Here is a 27,770-nt window from a genome sequence, read left to right as displayed (position 1 = left end):
GGCTCGTGCCTTCATCTTCTTCAAGATAATGGCAGTCAACTTCGACGTTCCCGTGGTTCGCTCCTCTTCCATTACCTTTACTTTGATTCCCCTAGTTTTTGCAAATCCATACAGTTGGTGATTTTTCCTTTCTTTTGTTCTCCGGATCTTTCAAACTTAGGAACTGCGCAACAAATTAGTTATCCCAACCGACCAGCCGCATGTCCAATGCCTAGGACCAATGGGCAACCCAGATCCAACCGATCTGATTAATGCAGAGGTTAACAGAATCCCCTTTAGAGCCCAAAATTTCTCTCTGAATTTATGGAAAGACACATTCCGATCTTGGCCCAAAACCACCAAAGGGTGGAAAGATTGGTACTTAAGGGTTAATAGATCGATGCAAGTATACTGGGCAGAACAGAAATTAGACCAATGCATTAGGCTATCTATTGCCGATATGCAGAAGAATGAATCGATGATGATTGCAGCTGCTTACTTCTGGTCAGACACAACAAACACTTTTATGTTTGGACATGGCCCAGCTACTCCTACACTTGCCGATGTCCACATGCTCACTGGCTTGGATATTTCAACTGCCGATGAAGGCTCCATTTATGGTAGAAAATCTGAATATAGGGTGAATACCCGCAACATCGGCAGTTGGACGGGATACATTCAAGAATACCAGAAGACTGGGACACTTAACCAGAGGGAACATGCCACATTCTTGAATATGTGGTTAGAAAAATTTATTTTCTGTGGTCGATCAGTAGGACCAACCAACGCCTTCCTCCCCGCAGCTGAACTTTTGGCTAATGGCGTAAGGTTTCCTCTTGGCCGATACCTTCTGAGCTCCACTTATCATCTTCTTCATCAAGTGTCTCAGAAACTTCTGCTTGGCGAACCCATCGGCAACCTAGGAGACCCATGGTGGTTTATCAACATGTGGCTGAATGCCCATATGCACAAACGCTTGCAATGGGACTTTTTTGCCCAACAATTCCCACGAGAAATTGCTGAAGACCATGTGCTTGGGGATGATGAATCGGCAACACGCTCACCCCTTAATTTTGGTGAAGCCATAATTGTCCTTCCCGGAACAGAGGCCAATGAAGACCAGATCGGCAGATTCTTCCAAAACTTCTACAATGGTCTTTCTCGTGATCATAGGGCCTGGGTACCTTATATTGACGAGGACAACAGATTTCCCCTTCTTTTCAACTTTGCCGATGACACCCTAAATCAGGATAAGGAACTCATGATGGCCATCATTACTCCCAGGGCAATTCCAGTGAATACATTTGGTAGCGGGAAAAACACCAACATTTCATATGAATTTTACAACCCATCGGTAGTATCCCGTCAATTGGCTTTTGGGCAACTGCCAATCAAACTTTGCTTTGCCGATGTGATCAAACCCAGGGAAACAATCACCTGTGGAACAGATTGGAACAAGGTGGTACAACTCTCCCCTGATGCCGATATCACAGATGTTGATATATCCACCTAGACGCCAGTGTCCTTCATCACCGAGTCATACAAGCAATGGTGGCGAGAGTGGAAGGAACAACTGTTTGCAACTTCTGCTCACACATATCGGCACATGATCAACCCTGAATATGCCATCCCTGACGATGCAGTAAGTTTCTTTTAACTCCTTTTTGCTTTTTCCCTACATATATCAGTAACTGACTCTCGCATGACAGGTTAACAACCCAGCACCATCGGTGAGCAAAAGTGGGAAACCCTTCGATCTTCAGCCTATTTCCCCGATATCACCGATCGGCTACAACGCCCCCACCTTAACTGCTTTGACCCACCAGAAGATCCATACCAAGACCATCACCTCTAAGTCCAGATTGGCTACAGCTAGGGCCACTCCATCGGCTGCTGCTACAACCATGGTCAAGGCATCCAAGGTAACAACCTTGTTTATTTCTACTTATACCGATTACAAACTGTATTAACATTAATCACCAGGGGGTAAGAGCTGCCACTGGATCGTCATCGGCAATTCCTCCGATATCAAGCACCACTTCTTTTGACAAACCTTCAGAGGTATTCTCTTGACTTCTCATTTTATCCGTTAAATATCATACCTTACACTTGTCTTGCAGCAACAATTGGGTACATCGGCAAGCGTACCAGACGTCCAAGCTTCACAACCAACAAGTGCCGATGCCCCCCAGCCAATCGTTGCCGATGCCCAAGCAAAGTGCAAAGCTTTAACAGATGCCGAGGCACAGCCAAAACGACAAAGGTCCATGCCGATCCCTACATCTGCCCCAATGTCATCGGTCATCATACCTCAAGAGCCAACCACTGATGAAGTCACAGAGGACATCCCATCGGCAAGCTCAACCGATCCCTCACACGACACACTCCAGGTTGTTTCTTCCAGTCAAGCACAGGAAATTGCCTTGAAACAGGTAAACCGATTAACCTAGCTGATTTACAATATTCATACTTATCCTTAACCGACCTCCTTTTCTTTTTCTTAGGAACAAGACTCCCCAAACAGCCTATTCTCCTTCGCTATTGACATCTCTGACGATGATGGAGAGGAAATAAGTTCTTCCCTTGTACTGGGAATAATATTGGCAGAAACTAAGTCCAGGTTGGAAGCTCTCCTGAACTTGCTACAGCAGGATACCGCCCAACTGGTAGATGACTCGGACCCCGCAAAGGCTATTTTCAAAACAATCCGTGGCCAGGTCCCTGCCGATGTTGAAGAAGTACTCTTCCCAGCAGCCCATTTAGAGAGTCGCCAATTACAATATCAACGGGCTGCCCAACGTATTGCCGATAGAGCAGCTCAGGCTCAACTCAAGGAAGAGATGCTACAACTGAAACAAATTGCCGATGAGAAGCACAAGGGCATCGGCAACTTGCAGACTTCGGGTGCTGAACTTAAGCAGAAAATCTTGGATTTATCAGCAAGGAAGATGGCTCTATTGGCTGAATTGAAGGAAATCGAGGCAGCTTTAACTCATGCTCAACAAGAAGAAAGCCAGCTACCCAACGCCATCAAAACCCTTCAGCAAGAAAGAGATATCCAGGCTCGCAAAGCTTTGGCCATGAAGAAAAAACTCAAGCCCGTGGAGGGTACCGCCGATGATGATATCAAAGAAATGGAGGAAGCCGAGCAAATTCGCCTACGTGCGATATTAGCTATCCAATCTTTATTGAACTTGTAATCTTGTTTATTGTATCGGCACTTTACGAGACATTGACATCCTTGAGTAATTCCAACCGATAGGACTGTTATCGGCACTTATACTTTTATGCATCCATCCAGATACTAGGGTAATATTTCTTTAAATATTTTCCATTTAATGCTCTAGGAAACACAACCCCTTCGAGGGTTTCTAGAATATATGCGTTACCAGGAACAGACTGATTTATCCGATATGGACCTTCCCAATTAGGAGACCACTTTCCAAATTTTGAACTTTTGGTCCCAATCGGTAAAACCAATTTCCAGACCAGATCTCCATCGGCAAACTCCTTTATCTTCATCTTCTTGTCATACCATCTGGCTACTCTTTTCTCATTTTCTTCGATGCTAACTAAAGCCCTTAACCGATGACCCGCCACATCTTCCAACTCATCCTTCATAAGAGTATTATAATCATCGGCTGTCAGCTGATCTTGAGAACATATTCGCCTAGAGCCAACTTTAATTTCCCAAGGCAATACTGCATCGTGTCCATATACTAACTGATAAGGCGTTACTTTGGTTGCACCATGACATGACATCCGATATGACCATAAGGCTTCATTTAATACTGTATGCCACCTCCTAGGATTTTCTTCAATTTTGCGCTTAATGAGTTTGATGATCCCTTTGTTAGAAGCCTCAGCTTGACCATTAGCTTGAGCATAATATGGAGAAGAATTTAAAACTTTAATTCCCATACTTACAGCAAACTCATCAAATTCTCCTGACGTAAACATAGTGCCCTGATCGGTAGTGATAGTCTGAGGAATACCAAATCGGTAAACAATATGCTCTTTCACAAAATCAATCATATTAACCGATGTCACCTTTTTCAAAGGAATTGCCTCAACCCATTTTGTGAAATAATCGGTAGAAACCAGAATAAATTTATGTCCCTTACTCGATGGCGGATAAATCTGACCAATGAGATCAATAGCCCATCCCCGGAACGGCCACGGTTTGATTATAGGGTTCATAGCCGATGCAGGCGCTCTTTGAATATTACCAAACTTTTGACATCCCTGACATCCTTTAAAATATTTAAAACAATCTTCAAGAATAGTCGGCCAATAGTATCCATTCCTTCTGATCATCCACTTCATCTTGAAAGCCGATTGATGCGCACCACACACCCCTTCATGAATTTCACCCATCAAAGTTTTCGATTCATCACTACCAACATATCTGAGTAAAACTCCATCTATAGTTCGATAATATAATTCATCATCGAGGAGCACATACTTGGTAGCTTGGAACCTTACACGTCTTTCAACCTTTTTATATGGATCCTTTAAATAATCGACAATCTCCTTTCTCCAGTCATCGGTATTAACTGCTGATGTTAGCACTTCCTGAATAAGTTGATACCCTGAAGCATGCTGAGCTAGTCGATTAGCTTCCTCATTATGCAATCGAGGGATATGTTTAAGACGAAAATCCCTAAATTCTTTCAACAATTGCACACATTTTTCATAATACAAAATTAAAGCTTCACTTCGGCATTCATAAAGTCCAGCCAATTGATTTATAACTAGCATAGAATCACCAAAGATTTCAACAGCATCGGCACGTATCTCCTTCAGTAATTCTAACCCTTTTACCAAGGCTTGGTATTCAGCCTGATTATTCGTCGACGTAGCAACAATCGGCAATGAAAACTCATACTTCCTTCCTTGAGGTGAAATCAACACAATGCCGATACCTGCTCCTTCACCACATGTGGACCCATCGAAGAAAAGTGTCCAGGGAGCAACTTCCAAAGAGTCCACTGAATCATAATGCTGAGTGACCAAATCAGCCATCACTTGCCCTTTAACTGCCGTAGTTGATTCGTAACGTAGTTCAAATTCTGATAATGCTAAAATCCACTTGCCGATTCTACCACTTAATATCGGCATCGACAACATATACTTGACTACATCGTCTTTGCATATGACCGTACATTCGGTAGATAACAAATAATGCCTTAATTTGACACACGAAAAGTATAAACATAGACATAATTTTTCGATGGCCAAATACCTCGTCTCAGCATCCACTAGTCTTCTGCTCAAATAATAAATAACACGTTCTTTCCCTTCAAATTCTTGAATAAGAGCTGAACCGATAACTGTATCATCAGTTGATAAATATAACCTGAAAGGCTTCCCATGTTGAGGTGGAACTAGCACTAGAGGATTTGTTAAATATTTCTTAATTTCATCGAGGGCTAACTACTGCTCAGCTCCCCATACAAATTCCTGATCGGCTTTTAATTTAAGTAATGGACTGAAAGCCTTGATCTTACCTGACAAATTAGATATGAATCTTCTAATGAAATTAATCTTACCGATCAAAGATTGCAATTCAGTCTTATTGGCAGGAGCAACCACCATGTTAATTGCATCAATAGACTTCCTACTGATTTCGATGCCCCGCTGATGCACCATAAAACCCAAGAATTGACCTGCCGATACGCCAAATGCACATTTATTAGGATTCATCTTCAATCCATACTTCCTTGTACACTCCAGTATCTTTCGCAGATCGGCTAGATGTTTTGTGATATCTCCAGATTTAATCACCACATCATCAATGTAGATTTCCACTAATGTGCCGATGTATTCATGAAAAATAAAGTTCATAGCTCTCTGATAAGTAGCACTGGCATTTTTCAAGCCAAACGTCATGACTACCCACTCAAACAACCCTACATGACCTGGACATCTGAAATCAGTCTTGGGAATATCTTCTTCAGCCATGAATATTTGATTGTAGCCTGCATTACCATCCATAAAGCTGATAATCTGATGTCCGGCTGCAGCATCAATCAATAAATCAGCAATCGGCATTGGATAGCCATCCATCGGTGTGGCTTTATTGAGATTCCTGAAGTCAATACAAACACGAAGTTTTCCATTTTTCTTATAAACAGGAACCACGTTAGAGATCCACTCTGCATATCGACACCGCCGAATAAACTTTGCCTCAATTAATTTAGTTATTTCGGCCTTAATATCAGGAAGTATATTAGGGTTGCATCGGCGCGCTGGCTGCTGATGTGGCCGAAATCTAGATTTGATAGGTAACCGATGTTCAACTACCGATCGGTCTAATCCAGGCATCTCAGTATAATCCCAAGCAAAACAATCTTTATACTCCTTTAACACATCAATTATTTGCTGCTTACACTTGGAATCTAACTTAGCACTAATAAAAGTAGGTCTTGGCCTATCGCCATTACCGATATCTACTTCTACTAAATCATCTGCCGATGTGAACCCTTGACCTAATTTTCCATCATCGGCAAACCTATCGATTAAAATTCTTCTTCAGAACCGACTGCTTGGATCGGTGGAATTTCATAATCAGCAACTCTAAGGAACTCTTTTTCCCAAACTTCTCCTGATATGCATTTAGTTCGCTCATAAGTATCTGATTCTGCCGATGCGATGATATAAGAAGAATCACCAGGGACAACCTCAATCTTATCCCCAATCCACTGTACGAGGCATTGATGCATTGTAGAAGGAACACAACAATTAGCATGAATCCAATCCCTCCCTAGAAGCAGATTATATGCACCCTTACCGTTAATAACAAAGAACGTCGTCGGTAAGGTTTTACTGCCGATGGTCAATTCAACGCATACTGCCCCTTTAGCCGGCGACACATTGCCTTCAAAATCTTTCAGCATCATATCAGTTTTGGTCAAGTCTTGTTCTCCCTTACCAAGTTTCTAATACATCACATAAGGCATAATATTAATCGCAGCCCCTCCATCAATAAGTACCTTAGACACAGGCTGCCCATCAACTCTGCCCTTCACAAACAAAGCCTTAAGATGCTGTCTCTCGTCATCGGTAGGTTTCTCAAAAATAGCCATCATTGGATCTAGTGTCAACTAAGCTACTTGATCAGAGAGAACAACTTCTTCCTCATTATCAGATAGTGCCAAAAATTCCATCGGCAACATGAATACCATATTAACATCTGCCGATGGACCCTTATTTTTGTGTTTTACCTGCCACTGCTGATGACCGAACTTCTCATTGGAGGAATTTTCCTCTTGGTATAAATCCTCCTGACGCTCACGTTGCATCCTCCTTCTCTGTGTTTTTGTTAGACCCTCCGGGCACCATCGAGGAAACTTGGTTTTCCAAACCGGCTGATAACAGGTCCTAGTCGATTCCACACAGTGTATATTAGGGTCCCTGTAGAATATTTCCTCATCAGGAACTCTTGCATTTGCCATTTTCTCAAGCTCCTCTTGATTCCTCGGAAAACATCCAGCGCGTTTACCAAGCCTTTCATGTACACTAAGTCTGCCCCCCAGCCGATCATGTACTGATGCTCTGCTTCTAATTGGCTCATTGATAAATAAACCCCGATTGCCAGGTTAAAATCTTCTTTCTGACCGATTGACCCCATAATAACCATTGCACTCAGGGCAATTTTCAACAGTTGGCAATTTAATACCTTCTTCCCAGCAATGGATAAAAAACGGGCACCTCCAATGATCTTTATGCCGATGCCATTCTTCCCGACGTTTTTCTTCTTGCTGTTGTCGATATCGATCATTACGCTGACACCAACCCTCCTGCTGCCTTCGATGAGTAATCACAATGCCAGGTCGAGGAGGTTTTTTGGAACTACTGCTTTCTCCCAGCAATCCCTTACTTCTTGCATCATCGGTAGTTATCCGATGTTGGGGATCCACTGATGCGTTTTTCTCAGCAGCCTCGGACGTCAATACCTTGGTCTTCCCTTTGGCCTCCAACGTATTTGCTGGAAAGGGGTGTTGATCAATTTTCATCGGCCTTTGGGCATTAGAAGTACCAAACTTAATTCTCCCAGATTCAATAGCCGATTGTAACTATTGCCTGAACACCTTGCATTCATTTGTACTGTGTGAAGTTGCATTGTGCCATTTGCAGTACAAGATCTTCTTCAACTCTTCTGCTGATGGGATCACATGATTAGGTGACAGCTTAATTTGACCCTCTTGAAGCAAAAGATCAAATATTTTGTCAGCCTTGGTGATATCAAAGGTAAACTTTTCTGGCTCTTCTTTACCAAACGGACAAGATATTGGCTTTTTATTCTTAACCCACTCAGCTAAGCCGATAACTGGTTCTTCATCAGAATCAGAATCTCCTACTTCTTCAACAAATGATACCTTTTTACTCCAATTCTTTTTAGGTTCAAAAACCCTAGTATCTTGATCGGAGATCCTTTGCACAAGATGACTGAGGCTTTCAAATTCCTGAGAAGCATATCTGTCTTTAAGATGTGGCAATAACCCTTGGAAAGCCAGATCGGCAAGCTGCCGATCATCCAGCACCAGACTGTAGCACTTATTTTTTACATCTTGTAGTCTTTGCACAAAGCTTTCTACCGATTCATCATTGCGCTGTCTCAATTTTACTAAATCGGTAAGCTTCTTTTCATGGATTCCAGCAAAGAAATACTTATGAAATTGTTTTTCTAGATCAGCCCAGGTAATAATAGAATTTGGTGGTAATGAAATGAACCACGTAAATGCCGATCCAGACAAAGATGATGAAAATAATCGAACTCTTAATTTATCTCTGCTAGCTGCCTCTCCACATTGAATAATGAAGCGATTGACGTGTTCCATTGTTGATGTATCATCCTGCCCGGAGAATTTAGTGAAATCTGGTACCTTGTACCGATTTGGGAGAGGAATTAAATCATATGCAGGAGGATATGGAGTCCGATAAGAATAAGTATTGACCTTGGGCTTTATCCCAAACTGATCCTTCATAATTTCTGCTATCCTATCGGCCCAAAAAGCATCAGCTTCCTGCTGACGAACTGGCCAAATTTCTACAGGAGGTACCTGCTGATATCCTTCCACATATCTTTGTGGCCCACGATCTCCAGCAATCGGCATATTTGCCGTTACTTGTGGTCCATTAACCTGTTGGAAAGGATTCATCGGCTGAGCTGCCGATGCTTGATTCTGAACACTAGCTTGCATATAACCTTGTTGAATCCCTGCAATCTGTTGATTTTGCTGAACTGTGTGTTGAACAAGTAACTGTCCTGACCAACCATTATTAGAACCCATCGGTATAAAACTCACCGTTGGCTGGTAATTTGCTGATATTGTTGGATAATTATAACCAGCTTGAGGCATAAACTGAACCCCAGTTTGACTCATAACAGGGGCTTTCTGCTGTATCGGCAGTAAACTTGCCGATGGATTTGAACTGGGCGTTTGAACCGCAGGCATCTGGAAACCCCCTGGAGTTGGTTGCACAGTAGTTGTTGTGGCATATTGAGGCACTTGGGCCATCGGCGAAACAGCCGATGGTATAGGAGCTTTACCTACTGCGTCAAACATTTGAGGTAATCCAGGATTGAAAGCAGATGACTCCGGAGGCATACCATATCCCCACCAATTAGTAGGAATCTGGCTATTCTGAGACACAGGGCCTGACATAGCTGATGCCGATAGATCTGTACTAAGCTGAATTCATCCTCCTGGTAGTACCGGATCTGATCGTACCGGTGTAGATTGAATATTAGGTAAGCCTGCCGATACTGGAGAAGAAGTAACTTCTATACCCACAATGGCCAAGGGAGCCGATGGAGTATTGACAGATGCCGGCTCTGGTTGGTGATAGGCAGGCCCAACATAATGCGGTGACGCTTGTCCTTCTTTGAGAGTTCGAACCACAGCATTATGAACAGTATTGGATAATACATTGGAATGATTAATCAAAGCATGATTTACTGCAGAATTAACCATCTCTTGAAGTTTACCAGGGTTGGAATCAAAGGTAACCTGCCGAGGCAACGGCAAATCTTGCTTCTGGATAACTTGTCCACTCTTGTTCAGGCTAAACGATTTCAGACAAAGCTGCCTGTATTCTTCTACGGCCTTTTCCATAGCCTGCCTCTGTTCTTCCTTAAGATCTTCTTCTGATACCGTGATAATGTTCCCCGCATCGATCTCGGAATTGAACATATTGATCGGATTGATTGGTCCCACCGGGTGTGCCAAAAGATGTGTTGATGCAAAAGTGGATTTGCAAACACAAAGGGCTAATACCCGAATCGGTATCCAAGGCATGCCAGTCGATTTAACCTGTTAATCAACAAGGATGAAGATACGAGCACTTTGGTCCTGACAACAGCGATACGCCCGGAAGTCACGGCCAAGAGGTACTCACGCGGAACTCGAGGATCGCCGAAGGTCGCACTGAAGCGATGCAGCTCGCTGAATCAATGAGAACTCGTAAAGAGAAAATAATGCAAATTGACGAAATCGTCGAAAAGTAAGTAGATGCAAATAGGAGTAAAAATTGGTTTTGATATTGATTGATATATATATTTACATTGCCCCTCACTCCATATTTATACCCTGATCTAAAGAAACACAACCAAACACAACTAGGACACCAAGCCCATATCTAAGGAAACACGTGACTCTTACATGAATCATACTCTAATAAATATAGAAAAAGAAATCAACTCCTATCTATTTCCCTGTCCGCCTTAATTACGATGGAAATCTCACTGTCCTTCCTCCCATCGGCATACCCCCTGTCTCATCGGCAATAGTCTTCAAGTCTTCCCTTCATCGGCATACTCCCTGTTTCATCGATAGTAGTCTTCAAGCCTCCCTTTATCGGCATCACCAGCTATCGGCAACCATCTTTACAAGCTGGCCTTCACCGGCTATCAAAGTATACAGTAACTTTCCCCTTGCCGATTAGTCCACTCCGAACATTTTAACACGTACAAAAAATGGTGTCAACAGGAATCCAAAGATTACTTGCTAGAAATGTTTCCAGAGTTTCTTGCGTTAATATAGGAAAATGTTAGTTGTGCCCTGTTGTTACGAACAATGTTTTGTAAAAGGACCTGAGCTGTTTTATGGTTAAGTTTGGAATGTTTTTGGATTGACACATTTCCTTTTCCATTACTTACCCTCGGACTTTAAATCTCGGGACGAGATTTCTTTTAGGGGGAAAGATTGTAACACCTCGGGTGTTTTAAACCCTAAAATAGGTCATGTCATCATATGCATTGCTAATCATTTGGTCTTAGTGAAAACTTTGTTATGCATACACTAAAACAAGTTTACCTTTATGTTGTATGTGTTGACTTGTATGGTTTAAATCAAGTTCGGAATCTTTGTACTGATTTGAATTTCCAAAAACCCTAATTTCAGCATTTAAATTTACCCTGGAAAACCCCATTTCAAAATCTAAGCAAATTTTGGGATTGAGCCTAAAAGCAAAAGTGTAGAGCTTGTCAAGGTGTACAAAGTTGGTTTTTGGAGTTTTCAAAGTTGTTTTATAAAATTTGAAGTAATTTGAAAAGGCGTAAATTCTCAAAGTGTCTCCTTTTGAATTCAAACTTGTATTTCAAAATGTAGACCAAATTTGGGTATAGTTATAAAAGCAAAGTTGTAGAACTTTGAATTTGGAACAACTTTTTATTTTTGGAGATTTTTGAGTTACCATGCAATTTTGGGAGTAATTTGAGAAATTGGCGAAGGGCAATTCTGTAATTATGGTGAATAGTGATCGTGGACGCCACCTCACCGACGGTGAGCTTCTATCGCGTTCCAGTCGCCGTCGTGTCCATGTTTGGCTTTGCCCTGGCAAGGAGAAGGCTCCTGCGTGGCTTCTTCGTCCTTCCTGGTCGCGTTTTAAGCCGACAAAGTCGCCATTCTCCTCGTTTTCATTTCCTCTGTTTTTCCCATCGCCACCGCCGCCGCTCCGTCGAGCTTACGCCATCACCGAAGCACCTTTACCGTCTTAGCAAAGCGAGCCTCAATTCCGCCTACTCCTTGTGAACCCACCCAATTGAGCCTAGGTGCCTGATTTTGCTCAGGACCGCCGCTCGTTGCCTTTCTTCCTTGTGGCCGGCAGCATCGCCGTCGCATGCGCTTCACCGTGGTCATAGCTCTACGGTGAGCCTCTGCTCTTGCGAAGCCTGGTTCCAGCTTCACCGGGTTGCCGTGATGCTCTATGACCGCTTGATTGCTCCATTTATCCTTATAGTCGCCAGAACACCGCCATTGATGACCGCTTGCTCCGTCGTGGCTGTTGTGCTCGTCGACCCACTTCGTCGTTGATCCTCCGGCTCGGCCATCGACTCCAGCATGTTCGGGGTGAGCTCTTGAGTCTTCCTAGGCCATTTATTTAACAGCTACCGGCCCTATTTTGCCGGCGTAGTGCAGCCGCACCGCTGTGTCTGCCATGGCCGGCGTCGAGCTCGGATTGTGCAGCGATCAGTGCAATTAGTGCTACCTCTAGGTGCGCCTTGTCGTCGTGAACACGTTGGTACCCTTGCCATCGCCGTTGATCTCGCCATCGGCGAGAAATCGCCGGTCAGAGCGTCGCCGCCGTGGTCAGCACGGGAGGAAGACGCTGATAGGTGGGGTCACCCTATCAGTGACCGATATTTGAAAATGGAAATTTTCTATTTTTCAGAAATGGATGAATAGTGTAAGTTTTTGTTATTTTTGTGTAGAATTAATTAGAGCTCCATAAATTATGAAAAATTTTGTGTGACCTCTCTGTGATATACACTTTTTAGTAAAAATATGAATTGTTGATTTTCAGTACTTTTTGAATGTGATAAAAATTTCTCAATTAATTAATAAATGAGTTTCCATGATTTTTCTAGGCTTTATTATTTATCCAAAAATTATGAAAATTGTTTTGCCACTTAGTTATCATGTGATAAGCCTTCACAAAAAATTTTAACTCATTTGGAGAAAGTTGATTTATTTCATAATTTTGAATTAAATAATTAATTCATAAAAGCAAATAGTAAACCTTAATAACTTAGGTTTTGTTTGAATTTTGGATTGAGTGATGACCTTGGGTCATTAGTATAGAATAATTAATTCATAAAAGAAAATTATTTTGCCACTTAGTTATCATGTGATACTTAAAGTAAGTGCTTGAGTTTATAAAAATGTTTAGTAGTTGTTGGTTTGCAACTGTACCACGAAGGAAAGTTGTATTCAAGTTATTAATTTTTGTATCCATTGTCAAACATCATGTTTCATATCACGCATCATATTAAACATGGCATTGTTACTACATGTAGTGAACGAAAGTGAGCACGTGGTAGTCAATCAGGTTGAGGAGGAAGTTAATCTGTCTTTTGAGATCGGATTTGATAATTGTGGAACATCTCCGGAACCTGAATTTTCCATCAACCAAGGTAAGCCCCGGATGCATTTAAACCTACCTTGTGTTTTACAAATTTATATCGCTTTTGCTTTTCAATACTATATTAAGTGATTAGGAGTTGAGTGAAAACCTAATTGGTGCATTACCAACCTTGTTTTTCAATATCAACCTTGTTACCCGTTTCAATCCGAGAATGCTTATTTATGCTTAGCCATGCGTAGAACGATAAAAGTCAGGTGATCACCGGTCACCTGTGAGATATAAATGGTTTCTTGGATACGACTAGTTACTTATGTTATCATGAGATATGAGCATGTGGAGTAACAAATCTAGACCGAGCGGACTCGGTGTGTGAGAGCCACAAGACATGGAGGTCTTGTGAGCGGGTTCTTTCCGCCTGTGTCGATTAAGACACGTCCGTTGTTGAATTGCATGAGGTGAGACTTTATAGTACCGATCACATACTCCGGTAAGCCTTAACTTGGCTATTCTATTACGAGAATGGCTACTCGCGCACTGGGAGTGGAGAGATGGCGAGAGTAGCGTGTACCCACATGGCCAAGGGCTGGATTGGTGGAGTACTGTATTCTCGGGTGACGCGGACCCGTTCTTGTTTTAGAGGATCTGAGGGTGGGTTGGTATATGTAGGTCAGGGACCTGCATATGTCATGTGGTTGGGAATCCCCAACTGGGTTATAATCGGTTTGAATCATCGTTGCTCATCGGTTATGGAGACTCAACTCACTATTTATCATCGTAGTTAATAACTGAAACTTGAGGAAGTTTTGAGAAAGGGTTTGATATGAAGTTCATGATCTCATTACAGATCATGGCAGATTCATATATGATTTTGAGACAGATTTACATGTTGAATAAAAGAATCTTGTTAGAAAGCTTTTACGCAAAAGAACTATGTTTATTACTAAAGCCATACCTTGAATCCCCGAGCCTGCATTCCTGAATCTTATCAGTTTTTATTCCGATTAAGTCTTGTTGAGTACTTTTGTACTCAGGGTTCGTTGACCCTTGTTGCAGGTGAGCCTCATGAGCAGGTCTGTTTTGGACCGTGCTGCATGACTGTTGTTTAGGTCGATGATGTTAAGTAAATGTGTGGTCCTTGGGCAGGATACTTATATTGTGTGTTTGTATTATGTTACTAATGCCACTCCACTACTATGGTTTGTAATAATTATCGAACTTAGTTTGTAAGGTTTGAAACAACTGGTTTATAAACTAAGTTATTGTAAGACTTCCACTATTTTACTCTGATGTAGATATTTGAATAAATGTTGTTATACTGCAATAACTCTGTAATGGGATCCTGCTCGGAAATCATGGATGATTCGGGGTTCTCCGAGGACACCCGACAGTCTTCTTAAGTTATCGGGAACATATGCATAGTCGTCAGAGGTCATTAGACAGTGACAGGTGCATGTGGGCCCTATAATTTAGGAGGTTCTGCCACACTCGGGCTCTTGGATCTGTGCTTACCTTCCCTCTCGCCATTCGTTCTCCTGTTTGCGCCCTCTCGGCCACCGCTCATGCTCTCATCACCCGCTCGCCCTTCTGTGTCGCGTGCTACTACCTTCGCATCCCCACAGCCAACGGCGACCTCGCGTCGAAGGCGTGTCCCGGAGCCAAGAACATCATGGTTGGAGCAAGGGCTTGGACGGCGGTGTGTCCGTGGAGTAGGAAGAGGTGTGGCGGAGGCGGAGGAAAAGCACGCCACATATTCGACGTAGAAAACTGTGGCGAGGAGTGTGGCGAGGAGTGTGGCGATTACGAACCAAACAGACGCCTAAGCAACTGTGGCGAGCGTAACTTTAGGCGTGGCAATCGGTTGCGGGCAACCAAACATGCCCTCAGATAAAGACAACTGGTAATAATTAACAACAGTTGAGCACATTCTCCCTGTGTTAAAAGAATAATATCCGGCAATCATTGGCAATCATTTGGTTGCACAGTCTATCGATGATTCAGCTGTGACAATGCACGCTGAGCTGAAAGTTCCTGGCAGGCGAAGGCAAGGAGACAGCCCGGCGTGACGACAATCGACAAGCATGCACGCAGGCGAAAGCGAGCTGAGCTATCCTGCCTAGCTAGTCGATCTTTTGCACATGTGTCCACGCATAGCATACGAGAGGATGCAGGACGTACGGAGTACGCTCTAGTTGACTTTTGGAAACCAGTGTCGGCTGGATCAGAGAATTTTCTTGGAAGCACAAGGTCACAAGGACCTACTGTACCTGGATCAGTGAATTTGGCACTCCCGTGTACTCCAAGGTTACTTGCTTGGGCCGTCAAACACGGAAGATTTTTACTTTCACGTCGACGAGGGTAGTGCTCCTCCAACGACCTTCAGACCTTGACAACTCAGTACTATACAAATACAAGATGTTGACGCTTTGCCATCATCACGTCATCTAGTTCCAGTTGATGCTGATCCTCACGTCATCTAGTTCCCATTCAGCCCAAATTAGTTATTACCAATAGCCCAAATTAGATATTGACCAAGTTTGATTCTCGTAGAGCACAATGTATAATTATAAGGCGCGATATGAAGTGGGTCAAAATAATAAGGACGGTATAGTTTGGTAAACGTCAAGTGAATTTAAATTTACGCATGTGTCATATGCGTGTGCAGTTAGTAGTAGAAGGATATTAGCCCAAGGGAATGTCCTGATGATAGTATATTCGATGGGGCAACAGAACAATCTCTGACGAATCTCTTACAGCCCGATTCAAAGGTTGAGCAACTTATTTATACGGTCAGCACTCCTCTCCACATGCATACTTCCATCATTATATCAAACGTAAAAATAGAAGTCCGCTATGATTGTTTCATCTTAATTGTGATTGTTGATATTTGAACTAACAAAGCATTTGGTTCGCTAAAATGTAACGTAGCCTGATTACGTAGGGGGAATCGATCAGATGACGATACGGCTGTTTGCTTCGACCTGGCCCATTTAGAGATGTTGTGTTATCGAATAACGATCCATTCACTCCTGATTGCGCCCATCCTTGAGTCCTATCCCATTACGGCGCAACCAAACATGCAACCAAACAGATTAGTGCAATCAATGATCCAATGCCACTACCGCCGCAATGGATTTTCCATATCGTTTGCGTTACCATTCGGTGAACCAAACACTACCTAATATACTATGGGCGTGCTTGGATTCCCTGTTGACCCTCGCCTTGCCTAGCCAGGCAAGGAGTTGAAACAGTGGATGCATTTGGATCCTTTGCCCACTATCTCGTTGCCTGTGAAAGCAAGAATTTTGCTTGCTAGCTCGGGTGAGCCAAATTTTGGCTCTCCTGTCCTGGCAAGGCTAGCCTTGTTCGGTGAGGTGACACAAGCAAGCCAGGCAAGGGAACCAAGTTGACCCTATATTGATTAAGTTGAATGCATCGATCGGTTCAACTTAAAAGTTTAAATTAATAGGCAAGGATATGCAATTCACTTAAACTATGAGCAGATCATGATTTAGGGGGTTTTAGGAATTATAGGTGGACTCTAGATGTAGAGATGGCTAGGGAATGTGGCTTGTTGGACAATCAGAAGGATAAGGCAGCTAGGGTACCATCCGCCATGGTGGTGGTATATTGGATGGAGTTGGTAGGGTTGGGGCATAGTTTACTGTTCTATCCCTAAGCCTAATAACTCTCTTCACCAGTCCTCACCCCTGCTTTTCGTTGTCACCACCTCTTGATCATCACTTCCCATATCATCCAAGGTGCCTAGCCCTATCTTGTTGGAGCAATTGGATGTGGTCTTGTTGTATGCCATCGTGGCGGAGACCATAACAACATAGTACTAGATTTAGGGCGTGTTTCTCTAGGCCGACAAATTAGCAAGCATGGGGGGTGTTTGGTTCTCGGCCCTGTCGTGATACGCCACGCTAACTTATGACACGTCACATTGCGTAGAATTGTTGTTTGGTTCACGTATAAACCGTGACAACTACCTACTTTTTTAGTACAAATTCGTGTCATCGTTGTGGCGCTGAATTTTAACGCCGCACCTTAGACGCCATCAACATCCGACGTGGCTGCGAGCCAAAGATGCCCTATGCATGTCACTCATGCATTTGACAATCAGATAACTAGCGCAGTTGAGGTATCCTAATTCCTAAAAATAACTAAAGGGACAACAAAAAATTATGTCAACTGTCAAGGTTGAACAGACAAGCTAACCATCAAACATGTACCCAGATCGGGGAGTGATTTGACAGACACCGGCCCTGACGTGAGTTATAATTATTGCCTCAAATAAAAGAAATAATAGTGGAAGGAGCCGACGGCCAGACGTCCAAACCTAATACTTTCCGACTGAGTCTCCTTCAAAAAATTATTTGTCTTTAATTTTTCTATTGTAATACTTTATAATCCTTAGTTTATTGGCTTCGATATTCTCAAGAGCACGTAATCGATGGCAACTCAAGTCTTCTAAATCGTCTATCATAAGATTCTTGTAGACTTCGGCTTGACAAATCATTTTGCAATGTGACACGCCTCGATCCAGTTGGAATCTCCCAACGAAGGACGGTATTACGACCATACACAAGTTCATAAGGTGACGTTTTGATCGATCCATGACAGGCCATCCTATATGCCCATAGTGCCTCATTAAGCGTCGAATGTCACTTCCTTGGTTGCTCCTCAATCTTTTTCTTGATCAGCTTAATCATAATCTGATTGGACGTCTCTGCCTAGCCATTAGCCTGAGTATAGTAAGGAGAAGAATTTAACAACTTAATTCCCATGCTGGCTGTAAAATCTCTAAATTCTTCTGATGTGAACATTGTCCCTTGATCGGTAGTGATAGTCTGAGAAATCCCAAAACGATACACAATATGCTCCTTAATAAAATCAATCATGTTCTTTGAGGTTACCGTCTTCAAAGGAATTGTCTCAACCCACTTAGTGAAGTAATCTATTGCTACCAATATGAACTTATGTCCTTTACTTGAAGGCGGAAAAAATCTGGCCAATTAAATCAATTCCCCAACCTCAAAACGGCAATGGCTTGATTATTGGATTCATAGCTGATGCGGGCAATTTCTGAATATTACCAAAATATTGACAATTCTTACACCCCTTATAATATTCAAAACAATCTTCTAGTATTGTTGACCAGAAATATTTGGTTCTGTGAATAATCCACTTCATCTTATAAGCCGATTCATGAGCTCCACATATTCCTTCATGTACCGAGCTGTTCGGATGGCATTAAGCTTACACTGCAGCAACCAAAAATACTGTAGCAGAAGGATTTTTTTAAAAGAAAAATACTGCTCCGGCTTAAAAAAAAAAAAAAAGCTGACCAGCAGCAGTGAAAACTTCTGAGGGAGGGGGATTCCATGCATTTTAGCCCCGTGCACACAGCACTCGTACCTGCAGGCAGCAAATTAATAGCTTGTTCCGTGGTCAAGACGACCGACGTGACCCAACTAACCAACACTTTGCTATGCTCGCTGTACCTGTCCCGTCCGCGCGCATGCACCGGTTGCGTGCGACGGTGCTCGCTCTTCTACGCCATCGCCGCCGCTTGTCCGGGACGAGCAATTAAAGGAACCTAATCGAAGAAGAAAGCACGCTGCACGATGACTATCCATTTCCCAACAGTTTAGGGAGCGAGGTGTGTTCATCCGTGTTCGTTGACACAATCTATGACTTCTCTCTCTCACACACACACACACACAAAAACCCGACAGATCAATGGTGACAATGGAAGTAGAATATGTTAGCCAAATTGATGCAAAAAGATACAAGCTCTCAAATAATTCACGTACTAGTGAACAACGGATTATTTACATATTTACCATCATTATGATATGAGTGGTATAAAAAGTACTATATCAGTGACTCATGTGTCAGTGACACAGTATAGGGATGTGGTAAATATGTAAAGGGTTAAGTCCAATTTACACCCTCCAACTTGCAGCAAAGTTCGGATTTCAACCTCGAACTTCAAAACCGGACAACTTTGACCCTCCAACTCTCGAAAAAGTTCAAGCTTTCAACCTTCTGGACGGTTTTGCGGGTGAACAGTAACTTTTGATATTTTCAGGAGCATCAGAATTTTATATTATTTTTTCGAGCATCTTAACTTCCTCAAATGAAAAAACTCAAAACTACAAAGTTGTAGATCTCATCGAGGTCTACAATTTACATATAAAAATTATCTTTATCCGACATCGTATTGAAGGGTTTTCTATTTTTTGAAATTTGAGTCTCATCACGCGATAAAATATGATGCTGAAATTTTATATTATTTTTTCAAGCATCTTACTGTCCTCAAATGAAAAAAACTCAAAACTACAAAGTTATAGATCTCATCGAGATCTACAATTTACATATAAAATTATCTTCATCCGACATCGTATTGAAGGGTTTTTATTTTTTGAAATTTAAGTCTCATCACGCGTGAAACAATTTTGTCGTGTGATGAGACTCAAATTTCAAAAAATAGAAAACCCTTCAATACGATGTCAGATGAAGATAATTTTTATATGTAAATTGTATACCTCGATGAGATCTACAACTTTGTAGTTTTGAATTTTTTCATTTGAGGACAGTAAGATGCTCGAAAAAATAATATAAAATTTCAGCACCATATTTTATCGCGTGATGAGACTCAAATTTCAAAAAATAGAAAACCCTTCAATACGATGTCGGATGAAGATAATTTTTATATGTAAATTGTAGACATCGACGAGATCTACAACTTTGTAGTTTTGAGTTTTTTCATTTGAGATCGTTAAGATGCTTGAAAAAATAATATAAAATTTTAGCGCCACCCAAAAATATCAAAAGTTACTGTTCACCCACAAAACCGCCAGGAGGTTGAAAGTTGAACTTTTTCGAGAGTTGGAGGGCCAAAGTTGTCCGGTTTTGAAGTTCGATGTTGAAATCCGAACTTTGCTGCAAGTTGAAGGGTGTAAATTGGACTTAACAAATGCCCCGTGAACAACGCACAGTGGTCAGTGGTCACGGAAACAACAATGCATTATGCTCAATTGCTTTACTGCATGGGGCCATTATAGTACAATATACCCATCTTGTCGCACACGGCCTTTTCATACTTCATTCACATTAACTGTGTCTTACCAATCAGCGAAACAAGCTTACAAGCTAATTAACGGTGGGACACATATGCGAATGGGACGCGTGCTAGCACCTGCAGCAGCTGCTTCAGCATCAAGTGCGGATTAACCAATTATTAGTGGCTGCAACAAACAAAAGCACACGCACACGGGGAAAACGAAAACCACCTTAGTTACAGTGCCAAGCGTGATTAATCGTCCTAAGCACATTGCTTAATCCGCACCACAGCACCCACCAGAGTCACAAACGCAAGGCGCGCGCAGCACCGGAACACGCGCGCGGCGCGAGATCAGCGAACTCAGCTCACCGGAACTTCGCCGGAGCGCGGGGGCGCGGCGGCGGCGTGCCGGCGAGGCAGTCGCGGGACCGCGTGCACGACCGGTAGAGGCTGAGCACGGCGAGCCAGTCGGTTAGAGTGGCGGCCAGCGCCGGCGGCCGCTGCTTGCGCCGCCGCCGCCTCGCCGCCTCGGCGTCGTCGGGGACGATGAAGTAGCCGTCGGCGGCGCCGACCTTGCTTGAGAGGAGGGAGGGCGGGAGCGGCAGCGCCGCCGCCGCCGTCTTGGCCGTCTTGCCGCTGCCGCGCGCTGCCTGGCCCTGGCGTGCGGGGGTCTTTGGGATGCCCGGGCGGTGCTCCCAGGAGAAGGGCACCGCGGAGGCGCGCAGCGGGGAGAGGAAGAAGCGGTGGTGGAACGGCGAGGGCGCCGGCGAGAAGGACGGGAACGAGAAGGAGAGGACGGAGGAGGCGGAGGACGAGGACGACGACGAGGAGGAGGCGGACGTCGTGGGGACCGCGGATGAGGAGGAGGAGGAGGGCGGGAGGAGCTGATGCCTCCGCCGCCTCCGCCGCCGGCGAGTTGCGGCGGTGGCCGGCGCCGCCGGTGGCGGGGATGCGGAGGGGTTGGGCATTGCTGTGCGCCTCTGCCGTGTTTCTTGGTGTGGGCGTCAGAGTAGACAGAGTGGTGGAGCTGGAGGCGGAGCGCAGGAGCAGAGGGGAGAGGTGCGTCGGGCTTTTATGGTTGGGTCACGGCGCGGTGACGTGATCCGGATGTGCAGCTTCGGTTTGATCTTGGTAATTTTCTGTATCCGAGACATCGGATCAAGGCGGTAACAGTAATGCACCTACACTGTTAGGCTTAGCTTTGGTAGGATAATAGCACTGGAACTAGTGAAGAGTAGGTCAAGTTTATGCGATTCGAGATCGAGTTACCATGCAGTAAATCAAGCAGCCGTATCGCGCAAATGAGGCATGTTATTCATCATCTGGTTCCATGTAGTCGCGGGGCCCCTAAAATAAACGCACATCTTGGTTCTCGATGGGTAAGAAATATAAAAAATAGTATTATCTCAGATTACGGTGAAAGTATATTTTATGCTCAATTTAATAATATTTATTATACATCATACATATATTAGTATATTTTTGTATATATATTTGATCAAAAATATTTGACTAATTGAAAACGTTAATGATACCGTAAGGACATCCGTCCCGTGACTTTCGTTCGGACGCACTCCCGAAAAAAATTCCCCATCCTCTCGTTCTATTCCTCACAACGCCTCCATCCCCATCCCCGCTCGAATGCCACGCCCCACTCCACGCTCGATGTTGCTGCATTCACCCATCGCTCGCTCAAGCCCCATCCTGCCCACGACGCTTTGGATCCCCTGTCCCGCGCCGCGCTCCATCTTGCGTTGCGCCGCGCCCCCTATCTCCAACCCCACCCCCACCCACACAGGCATGACCGCGTCTGTCCCCACGTTGTCGCTGCCCGCCCAGTTGGCTCCGATGGGTTCGTGCTATCGGTAGTCGCGAGGGTGCTGCAGCAGCGCATGACGTGAGGGAGGCCTAGGAGATGGCGCTCCTCGTGGGGCCCCTCAAGATGGCGGCCCTCCTCAGCTTCCTGCTCGGCTAGGCCTCCTCGGCCTCCTTCTCCGCCGTTGCCACTCCAATCCCCACCAAGTAGACCATGGCCACACGGTGAACAATGTGTTTCAAGTGTTTCAGACGTTTCAAAGTTATGTTTCAAGTGTTTTATCTGTATATTGCAAAAGTAGATCTGGGATGTTGCATGTGTTGCAATGATAATATACGCATATTGTAAGCCTACGTTTCAAGTGTTTCACGTTTTCTAGACGTATGTTGCAAAAGTAGATCTTGGTGTTGCACATGTTGCAATGGCTATACACGCATGCTTTTAAGCGTATGTTAAGTGTTTTATCTCCTTTCAGACGTATGATGCAAATGTTTTATCTCAGTGTTTCAAAAGTCGACTGGTGTTGCACGTGTTTTTTTACTCTAGTGTTGCACATTGTCGCAATGGCGCCGGTGGCTAGCGTTATAGCAGCCTTCCTCGCACGACGTGCCTCGACCTCCTCTCCATCCCCTCCCTCCCCTCCCCTCCATCTTCTTGCCACGACAGTTCGAGCTCGTAGGCGCCCGTGGAGGTAGTGGCCTCGGGTGGGCCTGACGATGGCACGGTGCCCACATGGTGGCCCTGTAGCAAGTCGAGATCCGTGCCGTCCGCTCACTACGCGTGGGACACAGAGCAGCCACGAGCGTCCGTTCGGACTCTAGTCCTGCTGTATCAGAAAGCGAGATGTGTTTTTTTAGACGAGTGAGCACTGGATTTTTTTTAGGAACAAAAGTCCTTCAAACTCTGAATTAGAATCCCTTACCATATCAGTAGTACACAGTACAATGGAAGAACCCTATATACTTGGTCGCTTTCCTAACAACCTTGCTGTAGTAGCCAAGTTATACAGTGTCTACGCAGTTAGGCAAGGATGTTACGACGACGGAACGAATGAGATTGGGGCATTGTTCACGTTCTTAACTAGAACTCCTTTTCTGTGCAGGCCGAAACAGCGCGGCCGAGTGAGAGACACACGCTGAGGAGGGCCTTTCTCGCCAATTCTGAGCAGGTCCTGAGTCCTGACACGCTAAACAGGACAAATTACTAGAGTAACCGGGGCAGCACATGCTTATTGCCGCAGCTAATCATCTTCGTCAGCTACTCTAACAACCGGCTAGCAGTACCGTAATTACGATTTTCATTATGTTGCTGTGCTGTGCGGGCCAGCATCACCCAATTAATATAAGTACCCCCTGAATCAATGTGACTTTTGGTAGCGAGATTTTGCTGTTGAAATTGTACTCTGCATTATTCTAGGCTCCAAATGAGTGAAGCTATACGAGCAGTGTTTCTTAGGCCAGATTTTCGGATACCGTTTTCCTTTTCTCCAGTGGTAGGCGATACTTGGGTTTAGAATAAAGTACCTATTTATGCCATCCATTACCATTGGTCTGTCTATTCTTCTTTATGTGAGCTGGGGGTAAAATTTGTTGTTGTGGCATAGATTCCACTGATTCCGTGCAGAACTAGCAACGTTTCGACCATCCAAACGACCTCTAAATCATGATGTTTTGGATCAAATCGGGAGCGGCGTTAGACACCGTAGACGAACTAGAACTGTAGAAGGTGAAGTAGACGCACCAATGGCTGGGGCTGTTACCCATCTCTCTCGCTCTACACCAAAACCTGCAACAAAGCAATGTCAAAATCGACAGCAGCGCCGCCGCACTACCGCTACTAGCCACCAACAGTGTACTCAAGTGGTAGTGGCCAGCGCGCGCGCGCGCGCGCACCGCGCAGTAGGTGCCACGTCGTCGACTCGCCGCCCCTTCCTCGGCAGGGGAACCCTGTATGCCCTGGCGCCTCTCCTCACCGGAAGGGAGCCCATCGCTGGAAGCTGGATGCATATGCGTGGCGTGCGCCGAGACGTTTTTGTGCCATCATTCTCCGGCGGCCCTTTGGTTTCCTTTGCGGTCGGCGACAGGCGCCCCGATCATCATCGGCCGCGGCAGGGCGCGGGATCGGCTTTGCCGCGCGTGCGTGCCCGTGCCCATCCGGCAGTTGGTTTGGTTGGCTGCTTCGGCCTCGGCCGGCTCCGCGCGCGGATCCGTCGTCGTCGTCGTCGTCGTCGTCTAGCTAGCTTCGTGAGGACAAAGTAGTCGCGTCGGCCCGACCCCTGTCCCGGCGGCATGATGATGGGCTGGACGGCGACGGGAGGCGCGAACACCGGCCCCGCGGCGCGCGCACTATTTAATCTGTTGTGTCCGAGTGTGGGCAACTGTCAGCACGCACGTCGTTCCGTTCCGCCGTTTTTATCAAGCTTCGGCGGTGACACTTTGCTGAATTCTAGGCAGATTAGTGTTCATTCGTTAAAGAAAGAGACGCTGTTTAATTTCCCCATCACTCTGACGGACTAGTATCTTTGTTGGGTTACATGCATGCATGTAGGACAATAGGAGTAGTATATATATGTGTAGTAGCATAATATAATACACTGACATGCATGGCTTGATGCACGGGGAGAGCATCGGCAGGGCGAGGAAACAGCGCTTGTCGCGTCCGAAAAGAACAAGCCTATTTCGCGTTTCAACGCTTTTGCATTGCATGCAATTGCAGCAGCCTCACAATTAATTAATATAGCAGACCCAACCCAAACCCAGAAAGGATTTTTCAGAGAAGCAGGACTACGACAGAAATCGGCCATGTCCACTCAATATGGTGTATGGTAGAGCTTGCCGTTGACCCGTTGGTACACTCCCTCCGGTCACAGATATATACTGCTTTTAGTTAACAAAAATCCGATTAGGTAACTGAAACTTTGACCACTTATTGCTCTCAAAATATTTAGCTTGGAGGTATCAGAATGAAATGCATATATTATTTGTCTCAAAATAACGCTTTCTAATCACATAATCCCAACTATAAGATGTTTTGATATTTTTTAATTCATAATTTTTACTAGACGTAATATATATCTAGACACGTGGCAAAATTTATAAGTGTAGAAAAACCAAATCTCAGTCCCTCGCGGAATTCCAGCATGGCGGTGATCTATGGTGAGCCGAGGCACCACATGAGAGGTCCGAGCTGAGGGAGAAGACAACGACGACAATGGTAGTGCGACCCGTCTTGCGTTATCTTTGTCCTTTCGAATGTGACTGTGTGCTAGGTAGCACGTACTTGACCTGATGACACTTTCACCCTTTACGCTTCCCCCCGCCACTTGGGAGATCGAAGATCCTTTTTACTTGACACGGACCGGGACATGAATCCTAACACACACTGCCTGCCGGCCGATTCTCATTTCTGACCAGTGAGGAACAACACGTGTATGCGTCGACATACGCACGCCACGGTGGTTGGGCACACACGACACGGCTGGCCGGCCGGCATTATATTCTTTCTCGACGGGAATATAATCATGACGGGCAGTGATACGAACCCGGATAACTGGTGTTGTAGGATAACCAAATGATCGAATCCGATACAAGAGTGGACGGATTTGGGGGTAGGAAGAACAGAGCTCGGGGCAGAGGAGCAAGAACAGAATTCAGGGTAGGGATTCAGCAACAAAATCAGTTGGGGTTTCAGATACAACGGGTTCGATGCCCCGCACACGAAGCCACACCGGCTTATATGTCCTCGCCTTCGCAGACGGCCCATATAGTTCGTTGACAGCCCAAGCTTCAATTCAGCGCTTCTTCTTCGCGCCTCTCCTGTTCATCTTCCGGCACATAACAGGATGGAACTTAAAAAGAGAGCGCTGTTGTTGCTTAATCCTCGCTCGACAGAATCTAGCTACTACTGCTTCCTTCTCCTGATGGCAGGCATGTTTCAGAATCCGCGCACGCACGTACGGGCGCTGTCGAGTGCGGACCAAGGCGTGGACTCCTACTGGCTGCCTGGCTGCTCCATGATTGACGCCTACGCGTCGTTGAACCGAACTCAAAATGTGGGGGCAGATGCCAACATGTCTGCACAGAAAATGCGAAAACCATCTCGTTCCTAATCCTGCACCAATTGTTCTGATTTGATAGCAGCATTTCCATGGAATGGACGCCGCATTGGCCAGCAGTCATGTATGTATATATGTTATATGATTATGATACATATGCATGATGCTTGCAGTCCAACAACAAAGCAAAATTGAAACAGGAGTAGATTATAATGCAATGCACTATGCTATAGTGCAACCGCATGAAGCTAGCTATTGGAGATGCCACACGATGAACTGAACATACCTGACAATAAACGAAACAAATTAGGACCAGTACTGGTCCTGCACCTGAAAGCTGCTTGCACCCAGTAAGTGCTGTGGCCTGTGGCTCCACCATGATCCCTCAGCTTCAGCTCCTGAGTTCGTCTCAGATATTAGTGAATTAATGTCCTCAGGATCGAGTTCAGGAATACCAACCAGATAATCAATGCTCAATCATTTGGAGCACCGAATTTTTATATAAAGATCTCATTTGGAACGGCATTTACTGGTTCATCTCAACCTTCTGCTTACTGGCACCGTCTAACAATTTAATTTACAACAGTTTTTTAGACAAGGGAGCAAAGTTCCAGATAATAAGTATTTTTGAAGTTCCTGGACAAGTTTAGAGGTGGCAAAATCAAATTTGCTTATCTTTTATATTTTTTTCTCATTTAAACATTGTTCTCACGACAATCTTGTGGAAACACCGTCCCAAAATAAGTGTAGTTCTAGATATGCGCCTATACATACCCGATTGTGTGATAAACTTCATAAATTCTTGTCCATTTCATTTTTTCCCCTTTCCAACATACCTTCATGTGTCATTGGCATGTATTCCTATTTAGTTCCCATATGCTGCCCACTATGCCACAGAAGGGGTGTGTGTGGTGTGGACTGGTGGTGGTGGTGTGGGGGTGGGGGTGTGAGTGTGTGTCTCACAATTTCATAAATCTATATATATTTTCTTTCCATTTCTTATCTTACATGTCTCGATTTATAAGGATTTTTCCTACCCTTGTTAAGTTCACATTGTATGGCTGGTTGTACATCCTGGTGTAGATTCTCATTTTAGGTTGTATTAAGAACATGGAATTCAGGTTCTATATATGTTTCACTCTTTTTGAGGTCAACACCTGGGGGATAAGATCTCCCCACCTGAATTTTCATTCCATAGATACCAGGCAAGCCGGGGGTGGAAGGGCATGGTGCCAATCCCAATACAAAGTTTCGAGAAGTACATGACAAGAGGAGAGGGAGGGATAACAACACTTAACAGACAACAACAAACAGAACACGATTCAGCTACCAAGTCCATCTACTAACCGAAGCGACTGCAAGCACAACTTCCTAACCTGTGCCACCACCAAAGACATACTCCGAAGAGCTCCACACCACCTGCAGTTGTAAGGTATTGAGTCAAATCCAACAGATGGCAGCTAGAAAGCTGCAAGGCTAAA

At 44.5% G+C, this 27,770-nt stretch overlaps 1 protein-coding gene across 1 annotated transcript; it reads right to left on the bottom strand.

Moving 5' to 3' along the window:
* Window positions 1-20,631: 20,631 nt before the first annotated feature.
* LOC136498452 (uncharacterized) lies at window positions 20,632-21,443 on the bottom strand. Its single transcript, XM_066494383.1, has one exon. It carries the CDS (start codon window positions 21,385-21,387, stop codon window positions 20,785-20,787), a length of 603 nt encoding a protein of 200 aa, XP_066350480.1. The 5' UTR covers window positions 21,388-21,443; the 3' UTR covers window positions 20,632-20,784.
* Window positions 21,444-27,770: the final 6,327 nt, after the last annotated feature.

The sequence above is a fragment of the Miscanthus floridulus genome, chromosome 12 (genome assembly GCF_019320115.1).
Source record: "Miscanthus floridulus cultivar M001 chromosome 12, ASM1932011v1, whole genome shotgun sequence".
Lineage (NCBI taxonomy): Eukaryota > Viridiplantae > Streptophyta > Magnoliopsida > Poales > Poaceae > Miscanthus > Miscanthus floridulus.
Note: the sequence above shows the minus strand (reverse complement) of the source record. Positions and strands in the feature narration are given on the sequence as shown.